At 41.7% G+C, this 16,889-nt stretch overlaps 1 protein-coding gene across 6 annotated transcripts in view; it reads right to left on the reverse strand.

Annotated features, from left to right (window-relative positions):
- Positions 1-16,889, reverse strand: part of ATP11A (ATPase phospholipid transporting 11A) — a 202,101-nt gene that overhangs the window by 11,769 nt on the left and 173,443 nt on the right. For all 6 annotated transcript variants that reach the window (XM_063459730.1, XM_063459725.1, XM_063459743.1 and 3 more), the window contains exons 21-27: positions 15,408-15,510; positions 14,057-14,202; positions 13,919-13,978; positions 13,246-13,373; positions 11,237-11,372; positions 9,129-9,194; positions 2,844-2,947 (exon numbers count right to left, since the gene is read on the reverse strand). In XM_063459730.1, the coding sequence (XP_063315800.1) occupies positions 2,844-2,947; positions 9,129-9,194; positions 11,237-11,372; positions 13,246-13,373; positions 13,919-13,978; positions 14,057-14,202; positions 15,408-15,510 (743 nt within the window). The remainder of the gene's footprint in view (positions 1-2,843; positions 2,948-9,128; positions 9,195-11,236; positions 11,373-13,245; positions 13,374-13,918; positions 13,979-14,056; positions 14,203-15,407; positions 15,511-16,889) is intronic.

The raw sequence follows: 16,889 nt of genomic DNA on the forward strand, positions 1-16,889 counted from the left end.
GAAGGCAAGATATATCTACATACCATTCAGGGGTGAGTGCCTAAATCATTATTTTGTTTATATATATATATATATATATATATATATATATATATATGTGTATAATGCTGTCTATGTGATTGTGTGTATGTTTATATGTGACATGGCATGAATGTTTGTGTATGTTTGTTTGTTTGTTTGCAATAGGAGAGGATGGTGCACAGACAGGGAGGGACATATTCTCACAAAAAAATCTAATAGTACTAGATACAAATATGCAGGCGCAAACAATAGTTTATTTTAAAAGGCAGTCTTTATGTGCCACAGAAATCGAGAAAAGTCTCAATTTCTGTGTTCCAAATAAAGACTACATTTTAAGGGAACCGACAGGTGTGCATGGATATTTGTATCTAGTACCATTGTATGCTTTTTTTGTGGCTGCGTGTGATTATTTGTCCATGTATGTGACTGTCTCTGAGATTGTGTGCCTATGTATGTTGTGTATCAATGTGTGTATTTATGATTGTGTTGCTAGGTGAATGGCTAGTTGTATGAAGGTATGTATGCGTGGGGATACGTGGTAAAGTTTATGGGAAGGGGATGCATAGCCTTCACTGGTCTAGAGCAGCAGACAGCCTAAAGTCTATATACGGTGCACCAGTTTGTTGAGGCTTTTCTCAGGGCTCGGACTGTGACCCATAGCTGGAGAAATTGGCTCTCAGAGCAATACACAGGATGCCGCTATGGTCTCTCACAAAGGCCTTACCCAGCCATTGCATAGACTAACTCTCCCTTACTCTCTGACACAGCCGACTAGGTTTATCTATTTTTGCCTGGCCTGCATGTCTATTGATTCTCCCCATTGAATAGCTTTTTATGCCATATCTTGCTATAGATATGCTGCTAGAGGTTTTATTTCTGTCTTCGTTATACCTGCTGTGGTGGTGGTGATTTTATTTGACTCGATTGCCATATAGCTGCCCATTTCTCGGTTTTGCATACAAGCCGTTTTCATAGTAACTATGTCTTTATTGTTCTTTATTATTTCTCACTTACAAATGAGACCTAAGTTCTCAATAGGTGGAAAGCTCAGAACGCTAAGTGAGCAAATATGTTATACTGTGCTTGTTGATTCTAAATTCTAAATTCTTTAATGTATACCTGTCACCAATGAACATGAATGTCATACCATCTTATCTTGTGCCTCAATAAAACTTATGATTGACAAAAAAAAAAGTCTATACACAGTTCTGGGTGGAAAACGATTTCCTGAATATGTTTTTATTTTTTTTATGTTGGCTAAATATGTGTCCTGTTTGTAATTATTAACTAGAAGAAGCACAAAGCACCTGAACAACTCTGCAACACAATACCCATGCAGTATAGCCTGGCACTCACAATACAGTAAAAGTTAATTATTAAAATGTACCCTAGGGGCACAGACATTGAATGCTGTAACATTGCCAATCAGAGTATGTGTTGTATTACGCAGTGAAATCAAGTAGCAAAGTAGATACACAAAACCACTGTCTAAGAAAAACAGAATCTTAAATTATATATGTCACTGCTGTGGAATTTAAACCATTGCATAAAACATGGACAATCACACGTAACTTGTATTACCATTTTATTACGAGATGTTCTATTTTGTTTTACATTTATATAAACAAATTAGCAAATTATGCCATAAGGCAGTTCAGAGCAGGCAAAACAAGAGCACACATTGCAAATGGAGAGGAGAGATAGAAACATGTTTTCATTTCTCCTCTTCTCTGTATGCTTTCTCTGAGCTGCCACTCACAAAGGACAGAACCATTACTGACAAGGAGATAACATGAAGGCACACAGTAGCTGTGGATGTCTACATTTGCTTTAGTTTTATTTCAGACCTCAAATATACAGGTTTGTTAAATACAGGGATAAGTAAACAAAGTTTAAAGTGCTGGGAAGCAAGATCTAGCAAAAAAACAGCTTAGTTTGGGTTTTGAAACCATTTTGCCAGCAACTACACTTCCACCCTCTAACTCCGTCTGCAGCGATGGCAGGGAGCGCTTTAAATGTTCTTACAAAAAAAGAAGTTTCAAATACAAAGGGGTAGATACATGTTTGTAAAAAATAATATTATATTTGTACATAGCATGATGATTAAACATGTCACATGCTCACACATGTGCAATGGAAATGGTGATGTAAAAACCTTTGTTTTAAAGCGGCACAATCCCTTTTTTTTTTAATCCCCCTCCCGACTCCACTACATCCCCAAATGCCCCTAAGCCCCCCATCTTACCTAGTTTTTAAACTTTATTTTGTGCCCGGACCTAGGTTCTGGGCGCCGCCATCTTTGTGTGGGTAGATGAAGTCCCTGTGGGACACGTCATCTGCCCACACTAGATAACGCTATGAAATTCCCGCGCATGCCCACTTTGGCATGCGAACGGAAATTTCATCCATTCATTCATCAGAAAGTCGAATGAATGAATAGAAATGTCAGACAAACAAACAAACACTGAATATGTTTTAAGCACCCAGTTTTCAGGATTAGGAAATCTAATGGAAATGTGTGAAGCCAGGCAAAGCCAAGAATATTGTGTTTCTATTTTATATGACATAATTCATCATTTGGGATAATCATATTTATAACACGTGCACATGTGGAAGCCAGTTCTGAGGATGCATTCTGTGGCTTTGTATATTTAATCTGTTATGCTAAAAATAAATGTGTCTAAAATGTTCAAAGCCCTTGTCATGAGCAGGTCTATTAATACACGGCATGTGTCCCTCACATAGAGAAATTGTTAATGCACTGCCAAGGGTCACAGCAAATCACCATTTTGCAAAATGGCAGAGTATTGTGGTGTTCTTACCAGATGATTCCTCCCCATAGTAGAGAAAAGATGATGTAGAATAAAAGTGACCCCCAGATCACAAAGTGGTTTATCCATGTCCAGTAATGTGTATCGAGAGCAAGCTGTAAACAAAAAGGATATTTATATGTCTGCAACTGGAAAACGTGGAATATACTCAGTATACATTCTTAATGCAGTGATTCTATGGGCATGGTGCCCTTAACCATAACCACTACATGTGGACCCCAGGTAAGTAGCCAAACAGTTGGAACAATGTTTGACTACTTACCGGGGAGATCCAGGGCACCATAACCACTACAGGGATCTTTAGTGGTTATTGTACTTGGAGTGCTTTTTTTAAATCTGGAACTGAGGAAGGAACTCTTTGCTGCTGAAATAGAACTCTGGCAGACCCTGTTGACAATCGTAAGAGACGCTATCGTGAAGAGCTGGAGAGCCACAGATTTTATTAAAGACACGGAGGCTCATATTATGCATAACTCTTTCTTTATTTCCTCAGCAGCAAAGATAGAGGAATATAAATATTGTCAAAATGAAAGAAAAAACTGAACAGGCATAACAGTCAGCCAATCACATAACAGAGGAAGTAGCTATATAAGTCCTGTGTCTCCCACAATCCCCCTCTTTCTTTGCTGCTTCCTCAGACAGCTAAGTATCCATGTTTAGCTCTCTTACTTGTTGTACTTTGATTGTGGTATTTCTTGTTATTATTGCCATTTACTGATTTTACTTTGGTGTTGTGTTTATTGATGCATCCCTTGTTTAAATGTATATGCATCGTTTTTATTTGTTGTGCTCTTAGTGTGCCTTGGGGATCCCTGGGGGTTTTTCCCCTTTACCGGGAGATTTTTTCTCTCCCTGCCTTTCCCTTGCTCCCTCGCGGGTGCAAACAGTGATTTTTGCCGCGGCCGGTCCTTGCTTCACGACCGCGGCTACGTGCACTTCCCTGCCCGCCCACGGTCTTACCGCTCGGGCAGAGTGCACGCGCCCCTTCCCCCGACGGGTGCACGGCCGCGAGCACTTCCCTCGCGTGCGGCGGCCATTTTGGACGGACCTCCATGCGGTCTGCCTCCTAGTTGCCGTGCAGTCGGTCGCCTCGATCCCTCCCGGGCACACTAACGGTCTGACTATTTCTTATTGCTTTTTCTCTGTGGGTTACTCAACCCTTTTAGTTCTCTCCTGCCCCATTTCGTTAGTCTAAAGTTTGCTCTTACAAACTATAGCCAGCATGCAGGATAGGGATGATGGGCCTACAGATCCCTCAGGGGACTTTACCATGGAGACTACTGAGAGTGCTATGGCCTCTCAGGAATTTCAAGCATTGCTTGAAGCCACTATGGCTTCCTCCCTGCAGAAGGCTATTGCCTCGGCCATGGGGGCTGTCTCCTCCTCATTTACCCACTCCCTGCACTCTATGGTTGTACCTGCAGTAACCACCCCAACTTCCCAGGGTGGGGGGTCCCCTTCCCCTGCCCAGACAGTGCCTGGGGCACGTAAGGCTAAGGCCAAATCCAAAAATGTCGGCTCCCACTCCTCGATGCAGGTGCTACCTGCCATGAATGACACGCTAGAAGCGGTCACTGATAGCGCGCACCCCACGCGCAAAAGAGCCCCTGGCCGGGCTAAAAAGGCTAGACTATGGAAAAGGGCTAGAGCCCTAGATGATGGGTCGGATACCGACCGGAGTGTGGAGGATGAGTCCGACCATATGGGATATGACTCCTTTGACGAAGGTGAATCTGGCGAGGATTTGCCCCTTACGGGCGTGACCCCCTCGGGCTCCTCTGCCAAGGCCAGTGGCCACTTATTAGACGCCTCTGGGGATACCAAGGCGATTCTTGACCCGCAGGGTAACCCCCTGTTCGACCCTGACGACTTGCGGCACCCCAGGTCCGCTGAGTGGGTTCCCCCAGACCATATTGCCCAATACGTGGCTACGCGTATTCGCACCCCGCTCTCTAAAGAAGGCCGCAATAAACTGCGCGCCGAATGCCCGAGGCCTTCCCTCCCCGGCGCCGCCGGCAAAACCCCGGATATTGATCCCCAAATTGCCCAATTTCTCAATAAGTCGGGCTGGAAGCCCAAGAAGGGCCTTGACCACTCCCTGAAAGGGTGCCAGGACAAGATCCTGGATACTCTGGGGCCCCTATCAAAGTTATACGAGCTTCTCGAAGCTGCCAAATCTGGAGACTCAGTTTTGGATATGGATGTGGCCATTGGATGGGTCCAGCGGGCTATATGCCTGCTGGGCAACGCTAATACAGCTATGTCCTCCGAGAGGCGTAAGGCGATCCTCCTAAAGATCGACCCTAAGCTGGCCGCTATGACGGTGACAGAACCTGACCCGACTGAAGAGGGCTTACTGTTCGGCTCCTCCTTTGTCAAAGACATGGGCTCCTATGTGAAGACCTTTACCGCAATTGATAAGGCGCAAGCGAACATGAAGCGCATGTTCGCGCCCAAGGTTTTTGGAGGGGCCGGGCGTAGCAGGAACCGTCCGCCTGGCCGCGGTTACAGAGGCTCGTTCCGAGCACCCAGAGGTTCCTTTTTTCCGTCACGAGGCTTCCAAGACCCGAGAGCACCCACCTTCTTCCCAGCCAGAGGCAGGGCTTGGGGCTCCAGATACCCCCGCAGTGGCGCTCCAACCAGACGTCCTTACGGTGAGTACCCCTTCTTCCCCTCCCGCTCAGGTTCAGGTAGCGGGGAGGTTAGCCTTGTTTTACCACAGGTGGGTGGCACTGACATCAGATGCTTGGGTACTACAGTGTGTAAGGGGATATCGCCTAGAGTTCGTTTCTATGCCTGTCCAGTTTTGTCCCCCCAGAGAGCTGTCTCTTCCACCAGATCAGGACGAGATGATTTCCGCGGAAGTCGTGGAAATGTTGTCCAAGGGCGCAATAGAGGAACTGCCGTTCGCCGCAAGAGGCTTTACGAGCAATTTGTTCCTAGTACCAAAGAAAGGGGGCGGAGTTCGCCCCGTGATAAATCTTCGCCCTCTCAATGCTTTCCTGCGTTACCAACATTTCCAGATGGAAGGCATACACTGCCTCAGAGACCTTCTACGCCAGTCGGACTGGCTGGCCAAACTGGACCTGAAGGACGCTTACTTCACGGTTCCCATTGCTGCGGACTGCAGGGACTACCTGCATTTCACTTGGCATGGCCGTCGGTGGCGCTTCACCTGCCTGCCTTTTGGTCTCTCTTCGGCTCCTTGGTGCTTCACCAAGCTCTTGAAGCCGGTAGTGGCATTCCTCCGAACCCGAGGGGTCCGCCTCATTATTTACCTGGACGACATTCTGATCTTGTCCCAGTCAAGGGCGGACCTCCTACTACACTTAGAATGGACGACCAACCTTTTACAAGGTTTGGGATTTCTGATCAATTGGGACAAATCGGTCCTGACCCCCGCCCAGTCGATAGAATTCCTGGGCTTCAAAGTGGATTCCGTCCAACAGTTTTTATTTCTACCGGATTCCAAGATGAAGGCCATTCGGAAGGAAATCCGGAGGGCTCTTCGTGTCTCGGACTTGTCAGTAAGACAATTGGCGAGAATTATTGGCCTCCTCGCAGCCTCTATTCAGGCGATCTTCCCGGGCCCACTACATTACAGAGCCCTCCAACGGCTCAAAGGTTCACACCTTCGACTGGGCCACTCCTACGAATCCCGGATACGCTTGGACGCGGAGTCCAGAGACGAGTTAGAATGGTGGTTGGCACACATGGAGGCGTGGAACGGGAGAGCCATTTTCGGCTCCGTCCCGGACGTAGTGATAGAGTCCGATGCCAGCTTGCACGGCTGGGGCGCTCGTTGTGGAGACGTTTCCACAGGAGGCAGATGGTCCGACGTGGAGAAGTCGTTACACATCAACTGCTTGGAACTTCTGGCAGGGGCATTCGCGATCCGCAGCCTTACCCCAGGGCGGGCGAATTGCTGCGTTCTGCTCAAGATGGACAACGTGTCGGCGGTCCGTTACATAAATCACCTGGGCGGCACGAAGTCCAAAATGTTAGCGATTCTAGCGAAAGATTTCTGGCAGTTCTGACTCTACAACAACGTCTCAGTGACGGCGGAACACATTCCGGGTCTGGACAATTCGGGAGCGGATTGGAATTCCAGACACTTAAGAGACTCTGGCGACTGGCATTTACACGCTTCAGTGTTCCAGGGTCTGGACATGTTGTGGGGAAAATTCCAGATGGATCTGTTCGCATCTCGGTTGAACACTCAACTGCCGAAGTTCTACAGTTGGAGGCCGGACCCGGCAGCGGTGGCGACAGATGCCTTTCTCCAAGACTGGCCGCAGGGTCACCTGTACGCCTTTCCCCCGTTCAACATGATCGCACGCACGATCTCGAAACTGGTTCGCCACGATTGTCGTGTGGCGTTGGTCACCCCTCTCTGGAGATCTCGACCATGGTTCCCTCGCTTGATGGAGTTGTCAATAGATTTCCCTCGGTTGATACCAGTCTTCCAGGACCTCCTTCTGGATCCGGATGGGAACTCACACGACCTGGTGATGCAACACCAGTTGCCCCTGATAGCATGGTTCCTTTCAGGGGACCTTGGGTTGTCTCAGACGTTCCGCAAACAACTCTCCTGCTCCTCGATAACGCCTGGGCCCCAGGCACACGAACGGCTTATCGAGCTTCATGGAGATCGTGGTCTGGTTGGTGCATGGAACGGGCAGTGGATCCCGTATCTGCCCCTCTACATCTGATCCTGGAGTTCCTCACGTTCCTGTTTGACTCGGGCAAAGCGTACCGCACGATCAACCTATCTCGCTCGGCTATTTCGGCCGGACACAGGGGTTTGGATGGTTCCCCTGTCGGCAGACATCCTTTCGTATGTCGCCTTCTCAAGGGTATTCGCCTTGCACGTCCTCCTCGGCCTCGTTTCTCTGCCTTTTGGGATGTCAACGTGATGTTGCAGTTCCTCTCATCGTGGTACCCTAACCATGAATTGACTTTGAAACGGTTGTCATCCAAGCTGGTGATGTTACTCTGTTTGATCTCTTGCAAGAGGGTCTCTGACGTCAGGGCCCTGGATTGGGACGCCGTTGCATTCACCCCAGAAGGTGTTACTTTTGACATATCCAGGAGGACGAAGTCGGCATCCAAGTCGTTTACTTACCCGAGGTTTTCTGGTTGTCCGGCACTCTGCCCAGTAGATTGCGTCAAAGTTTATCTGGATGCTACACATTCCCTTCGCTCCGCTGATCTACATGATTTGTTCTTATCTTTTAAGTCACCTCACCGGCCAGTTTCGACACCTACTCTGGCACGTTGGGTGCGTTGGCTACTATCTTCTGCAGGTATAGACACCTCTGTTTTTACGCCTCATTCTGTGCGGGGCGCGATGGCTTCGAAAGCATCCTCAGTCGGATGTCGTCTAGAAGACATTATGCGAGCGGCGGACTGGTCCAGGGAATCGACCTTTCGAGATTTCTATTTCAGACCAATTGAACACATCGCATCTCGAGTAGTGGCACAGCTTTGAACTTGCATAATATGAGCCTCCGTGTCTTTAATAAAATTCCCAGATTTTACTAGTAACATGACGTAAAGTCATGATTTTATTAAAGACACGGAGGCGAGTATTATTCCCGCCCACCCTCCCGGTGTGGATTCTGGGAAATGAGATGCTTCGGTGCTATTCAGGTATGCTTTTCAATTAGGTCTGTATTTATATCATGTATTTATATCATGTGTTTGCATCATGTTTTGGATGATCTTGACCATTTTATGCTGGATCCTAATTTTATATATTTTCTATTTCAGAATACAGTTTTTTGTATGGCTCCTCACGGTTATGTTTGGTAAGTCTACAGTTTTGAGTTTGGAAATTACCATATTTTTCTATCTTTTTTAGCTTGAAGTTTTCGTATTGTTTCCCGTTTCCTGTTTGGATCAAGTGGGACATCGTTATCTTACCTGGTCTTCGGTTTTCGCAAGAAAGAGGGGGATTGTGGGAGACACAGGACTTATATAGCTACTTCCTCTGTTATGTGATTGGCTGACTGTTATGCCTGTTCAGTTTTTTCTTTCATTTTGACAATATTTATATTCCTCTATCTTTGCTGCTGAGGAAATAAAGAAAGAGTTATGCATAATACTCGCCTCCGTGTCTTTAATAAAATCATGACTTTACGTCATGTTACTAGTAAAATCTGGGAATTGTCTACCTCTTTCTTGAATCTCTATGTATTATCACATTGTATTAAAAAGGTTTGCTTCACTGCGTTTTAAAAACAACTCTATTTGCAGGTGTGACGTCATTATTACCTTGAGGGTAACTGTAAATACAAGGACGGTGAACACCAAAGTCCCAAAAGTCCAGTTTCCCAACATCTGTTATAAAAAAAATACATACATAAAACCAGAGATTATTGGCAAACATATCAATGGTGATATAAACTAGCATACTGCTAAGCACAGCAATAGAATTGGAAGGATGTATCTCAGAGAGGTGCTAAAAGCAAACTATGCAGTAAAATACACTAAAGATGGATGTTTAATAAAGTGTAAACTGTAGGGAACGCAAAGTAAATGAATAGAAAATTCTAAATTTTAAGAAAAATAAAAAAAAATTGGAAATTGGAAAAGTCAGTATGTTTTCAGGTCCAAATTAAATTGAAATTCATTTTGTATTCCTGTCAATTCACACTCTATTAAATAACCCCGATAGAGAGCTCTCCAGAACTAGAAAGAACAAAGTATATCATAACAGGGATTATTTGGTGCGTGTTATGGAATCCTATGCTTAATAATGGCTAGCACATGTGAAATTAATCTAAAATATAATCTGGACAATAACTATTTCTGACTACAAAAGATCTACATTTACTACATTTCGATAGTATTTTGACTTTTTTCAAGGGCTTTAAAAATTTTAAAATTGCTAACCGCAGACTATGTGTGGAGAGTAAAAGTGCATGTGACCTCCTTCTTTTTATATTAGTTGCTTGTGTATCTACTATTATGTGCTGCTATGCCCAATCACAGTGAATTATATGCCTTACAGCCATAGTGCATTTGGCACTGTATTGTTGACAAGTAAGTGGAACATCCTTCTGGTATGTAATAGATTAATATGGCTGAATCGTTCTTTAGCAAATAGAATCATGTACAATATCATACGTGTGGTTTCAATGGTTTTGTTATTTTTTACAGAATTCTCCCAAGGTATACTGCAGTTTATACATAGTAGATAGATAGATAGATAGATAGATAGATAGATAAATAGATAAATAGATGATAGATAGATAGATAGATAGATAGATAGAGAGATAGAGAGATAGATAGATATATAGATGATAGATAGATAGAGAGATAGATAGATAGATAGATAGAGAGATAGAGAGATAGATAGAGAGATAGATAGATAGATAGATAGATATATAGATGATAGATAGAGAGAGAGATAGATAGAGAGATAGAGAGATAGATAGATAGATGGTAGATAGAGAGATGATAGATAGAGAGATAGATAGAGTATGAAAACCTTTTTACGTAATCACCACTTTACAGATTACCATGAGTTTTGTATATTTTAGTTAAATAGCACTAACAGGTGTACTTTGCCCTTTACAGGTTAATAAGTAATAGTGCTGTTTAATGTAAAACTTTACTGTAGGGTTACAATTAGGGAGGCTAGAACTATTTTTAAAAAAGCCATATGACCTGCCAGACCAAAACAAACAAAAAAAGTCAGAATAGAAACAGAAGGGCACAGCAAAACAGAAGAGGAGCTTTTCTGTCTCTTACCATGTAGGTGTTGGCTGTCATTAGCTGAGCAGAAGTAGAGGCGCAGAATCAAAAGAAATGAATGCATAAAAATACACAGCACAAAACATCAACAGAAAGCAGAAAAAAAATAACAAAACAAAACCAAAATAAAAATAATAATGAAGCTAGTGATAGTCTGTCTCTGATCTAGGAAAGACATGTAAAGAGGTGAGGGAGATTGGCTAAACAGTGATATATCATAAAAATATTACTCAAATTGAAATCCATTGGTTGTGCTAGAGGGCCTGATTTCCAATGAAAAGGCTTTGAAGAATAACACCACGATTGCTTAGTAAACACCCTCTGTGTGTTTTATTCCAGATCAGACAGATCAGATACCACTTTTTTATTATTAACAAATTATATGCAACCATAGTTATGTTCAGGAGGATTAATATTTATCAGCCATGCAAAGCAAAATAAATCTGTAACAAAAAAATACTCTGGGATAAATGTCGACATTCGTAGTTCATTTGGAATGCTGTGAAGAAGAGGCAATCTGACTTTCCATAGTCTCCTCTTTTATTAATGGGACTTGTTTTTGAGTTATTTAACTGATCTTTAGAAATACGGCTGGATATAGCCATTTATCTGGGAGAACTCACCTGCCCATTGCTAGTCACAGTGGCATTGTCGAATAAAAAGTATGCCCCAAAGAAAAAGACAACTGCATCAAACAGCCCCAGAAAGGTCCAATAGATAAACAGGCGCCAACGAAGCAATGCATTCTTTGCAATATCTCTGCACAAGAAAAATAATGTAATACACATGATTGCTGCAATAAATATATATAATATATTTTTATATGGTAAATAAGGTAAGAGAAAACAGTGGGAAGAGCAACTTAAAGTTTAGCTACCATATTTGGAACTGCTACAATGTTCCTCCGGCAAACAAAGCCTTTGGAATGGACAGAAGATTGCTTGGAGAAAAGAACCAGCATGTGGAGATCTGGATAATTTTAAAGATTTAAACAACCTCCTGCCCGATTAGATAGTATGTTAATATGTAAGGTTTCATTTAGAGTACCTGTCTATAAAGGCTTCCAGATCTGACTTTACCTATACAAGCTCATCCTTTACATTACGGCCACCTATCTTTGAAATTTAACCTAAAGATAGAAGTTTTATTCTCGCCCTGTGGAAACAGAAGCAGAGTTAGGTTTATATGTAATATTTAAATAACAAATCAAGACTTGGGACATCTGATGACAGAAAGTTTAACAGTTATCATAAGACTTATTTAGACCACCACAGCTGAACCTCAACCTTCTCTGCTGAAGATTTCATGGTATCACATTTTTTCTTTTTTTTTTTAAATCAATGCCTTCTAGCGCTAGGGAATTTGGAGGCCTAAGCAACACCTTGAATTCTATGCTATTCTATTCCTGAACAATTTTTGTAGTGTTGCAGGGTGCATTATCCAGCTGAAAGCAGGGCCGGCGCGTCCATAAGGCGCACATTAGGGCGCACGGGCTCTGGGGGCCCAGGGGGCTTCTGGGTGGAAGCTCTCCCTCCTGCTGGCCACCATCTGGACCCCCGGCGCGGCAGTGCTGTGATGTGATCAGGCGCGGCGAGGGAGCTCTAACCTCTCTGCTCTGCTCCCTCGCGCGCTGTCTGCTGATGCTGCGGGAGCCAGAATATGACGTCATGGGGGGGGGGGGGGGGCGGAAAATTGTGTCTTTGCCTATGTACCTAAAAATCCAAGCACCGGCCCTGGCTCAAAGAGTCCACTGATATCAGGGAACCCCATTGCCATGAAGGGGTGTACGTGGTCTGCAACAATATCTAGGTAGGTGTCATGTGTAAAAGTAACATCCATATGAATGACAGGATCTTAAGTTTCCCAGCACAACATTGCCCAGAGGATAACACTGCCTCCACAGGGTTGCCTTCTTTCCATAGTGCATCATGTTGCCATCTCTTTCCTAGGTAAATGAAGCACACACCCAGCAACTCAACTAATCTAAAAGCAGACCAGGCAACCTTCTTCTATTGCTCATGTCCCCACTGAAGGCACTTTCAGCAGAGGACAGGGGTCATTATGGTTACTCTGACCAGTCTGTAACTACGCAGCCTTATACGCAGCAAACTGAGGTGCACTGTGTGTTCTGACTTCTTTCTATTATGGTGTCAGAACACATTACGTTTTAGCCTTCGCTCTGCATCAATGAGCCTTGCGAGCCCGTGACCCGTTCAACGGTTGTCCTTCCTTGCACCACTTTTGGTAGATACCAATTACTGCATACCAGGAACGCCCCACATAACTTGCCATTTTGAAGATACTCTGACCAAGTCGTCTAGCCATTACTACTGTTTGGCCCTTGTCAAAGTCACTCAGATCTTTTTACTTACCCATTTTTCCTGCTTAAAAACAAATGAAAGTCAAGAACTGACTGTTCACTTGCTGCCCAATATGTCCCACCACTTGACAGATGCCATTGTAACAATATAATCAATTATATTCACTTCACCTGTCAGTAGTTTTAATATTGTGGCTGATTAGTGTACACTTTTGTATGAAATATTTTCCAGTAAATTCAATTTGTATAGAAAAGTCTCAAACATCCAATAAACCATTATTTTATACTGAGAAATCTGGCTTTATACATTACCTGTACAGTGAAGGGTCTCTCTTTAGCACATCCACACTAACATGTTGCTCAATTAGACTGTATAGTAAGATAGGAAGAGATGTGAAGCTGATATTGTACAGTGTTAGATAAGCAGTGTCATATAAAGGCTGCAACAACAAAAACAAAAAAAAGGTTAATTTAGTAGAGATTCACAAGAGATTCATAAAATATAGATAATAACAAGAAAATGGAGAGACCTTTAAAACACTTTATATAAATAAAACAAATAAGAAAATATACAATACATACTACTATTACCATGTGTAGGTATTACAGAGCTATAGTGGTAGTAACTAGCGAAGAACAACAAAACAGAATTTCAAACAAAACCACCACTTACTGCACAAATGCTTAAAGAAAATGCGAAACTCTGTCACATTAATATGCTTGAATTAAAAAATATTAAATTATCCATGGGATGCTTTTGTGCCAATGAACAATGAAAAAAAAATAACAAAAAAATCAGTCAATCTTTATTTCATGACACCCCATTTTCATTTTTTTTTATGTCATCTTTGAACATGTTGTATTTGTCTGTCTGGTCCTAAGTATGTGTATTCATTTTTATTTGTAGTGACATTAGAACTTTGATTAACATAATGTATGCATTTCATACTGATAGTCAATATTATTTAATGGAACAATCACTGACCTGTTGTGAGAATCCACAGAAGAATTGGTATAAAAATTGAGGGAAAATGAAACACACATTCTGAAAGACAAATGAAATGTTATGTGACGTGTGCAATGTGACTTCATGTATTTCAGCTTGACCATGATTTGCACTTACCTTATAAAAGAAGTATTGAACAAGCTCTGCTATCCTAATATAGTAAAAATGCCCGTGGACTAGCAGCATCTTTTTTAAATGTTTAAACTTTGGAATTGCATAATCACTATTCCTGGCAGCTTGCCTTCCTTCCTTTCCAATGATCCCTGAAAGTCAAAGAAACACAAAATGCAGCAATTAAAACCGTTGAACAGCATGCCAGCTACAGATAATCATATGCCATAAAGGGAATCAACACAGTAAAGGATGAGACTATATTTAGTAAAAAAAAAGGAGAACTACCACAACAAGAGGACATAGTCTTAAATTAGAGGGGCAAAGGTTTAAAAATATCAGGAAGTATTACTTTACTGAGAGGGTAGTGGATGCATGGAATAGCCTTCCAGTTGAAGTGGTAGAGGTTAGCACAGTAAAGGAGTTTAAGCATGCTTGGGATAGGCATAAGGCTATCCTAGATATAAGATAAGGCCAGGGACTAATGCAAGTATTTAGAAAATTGGGCAGACTAGATGGACTGAATAGTTCTTATCTGCTGTCACATACTATGTTTCTATGTTTCTACTACGGCAGACAATAATGATTGTGTTAGTGACACAAAAATGTCCCATATTTTTAAATTCGATAATTCCAAACAAAAACACCTTTGTGAGAGGGTAACGAGGAAGACTATTGTTCCTAAGCTTTCTAACGCAAAATGATTTCTGTTCAAGAGATGTATGTGCATTGACATTTCAGTTCTGCTTCTTCAGAGCCCCAGGATGTCATATATTATTATATGGCTTAAAGGATTGACTTGTGATTCGACTTTATAATAATTTACAACAACAACAAAAAAATATCACACACTCTACATGTTTTTATTAATTTCAGTGGCAGATCGCAAACATTTTTGTGTAAACCATGAATTGTAACCACTTTGAAACCTATGATTAATTAACACACCATATTCTAAATTACTTGTGACTATTTTTAGTAAAGCTAACCGTGTCTTCCTCTCACTCTCAATGTGTGCAGATCTGTCAGAGATCCCCACTGCATGATCAAAAGGGGACCATATGTTTGGTTGGACATCAGATATCTCCTGCTTTTACAAGTAAAAAAAAAACAGGATTGCACACAGCCTACAAGTATCTGTAATATTCTTTCACAATGATAGCAGTTATAAAAGTTCTTCAATAAATAATATTGAGATTAGCAAAGTATTATCAAATATACATTGTCCCCCTGTGGAAATAGTGCAGTGAAAAATATTGAGTAAGAGGATTTAAACAAAGACTAGCCAGGTATAGTGTAAGTACTACATTGTGATAAATCCTACTAAATTAAAAATGCATCAGTAATACAAACTTGCCTATTCCAACGTGGGCTTCAAGAATCATGCTGACATCATTAGCGCCATCCCCAATAGCTAGTGTAATTGGACGTTCTTTTGATGTTTTAATCAATTTAACGATCTATAAAGAGAAAATAAAGCAAAGCAGTAATATCTCGTACCACTCTCTTTTTACTGTCGTGGTGCTGATTGCTAAGGTTATCAATGACAAAAGATCTCAAAGACAAAAATAGAAGACATTTTAAATTGACATATTTCCCAGCAGCATAAGAGCTCTTGTATTATTTAGTAGTAAAAGCTATTTGAAATGTTTAAAAGATATTGAAGGGTAGAGAGCTGGGGGTTATTGGGACAGGAGTCATAGAGACGGATGTCTCATTAAAGATGAGGGAGAAGGTTAGTGGTAAGTCAAGTTTTGCAGAAAATAAACTAGGGAAAACTTTATAAGAGAAGAAATGTCCTGGTTGTATTGTATTAGAACTGGATTTTTATGTTGATCCTCATAAGAATAGAAAACCATTGGTGGGCTCCATAATATTTCAGAACATCCCATAGCATTAGCACATACCATTGTGTTATTATATGTCTTCTTCTGAAATATACAACCTTTAGGATTTCCCCCCAAAAAAATTATTTTCGCATTTGCAAATAGAGCATAATTCTGTGTCAATCACCTTAGAATCAAAATACCTTTTCTCACTTAACTCCCATGCTCCACTTGGGACAACTCCGCCTTAAAGTGCATCTTTAATGATAACTGTTTAGAAGTTCTATTTAATATACTGTATGTTATTGCTGATAACTATGCCACTTATATATCACTCTTTGGTCATGTTACAGTCATTAGCCAACCTCAGTGGGCAATGCTCCCATAATCCTTCCTATCTACACTCTGACATGCATCCATGTTCCAGAGACACCACGGCAAGTGATGTGGGATCATGCTCCAGTGAGAGCAAAATTTACATTAATTTATCGATTTCTAAAAAGTTCATTTAGTAATATAAGTAAATTTGTTTGGCTGGACCTCATATATCGCCTGCTTTTATATAGTTTTTCATATATCTCCAAGTCAAGAAAAAAAAAAAAAAACAGGAGTGCACACAGCCTACAAGTGACTGTAATTTTTTTTCACAATGATAGCTGTTATGATAGCTGTTATAAATGTTCTTCAATAAATAATAATGAGATTAACCAAGTGTTATCAAACATACATTGTGTGCCTATGGAAATGGTGCAGTGAAAACGTGAAAAATGTAAACAAAGGCTAGCCACGTATAGTGTTCTTCATTGTGATAAATCCTTATTCCTTATTCATCCTTATATCATTATTTGAATTTATGTAAGTAACTTGAGGCTTCTGATGATGAAATACCACTTTTTACAGCATCAATGAGTTGTGAAACTATATTCCTCCAGACTCTTGAATTTCTGTGGTAGTTTTCTGGACATGGACAATAAAAACTAATACGGTAGGTTTCTAAATGTAACTTCACAAAT

The sequence above is a fragment of the Pelobates fuscus genome, chromosome 1 (assembly GCF_036172605.1).
Source record: "Pelobates fuscus isolate aPelFus1 chromosome 1, aPelFus1.pri, whole genome shotgun sequence".
In the NCBI taxonomy this organism is placed as follows: Eukaryota; Metazoa; Chordata; class Amphibia; order Anura; family Pelobatidae; genus Pelobates; species Pelobates fuscus.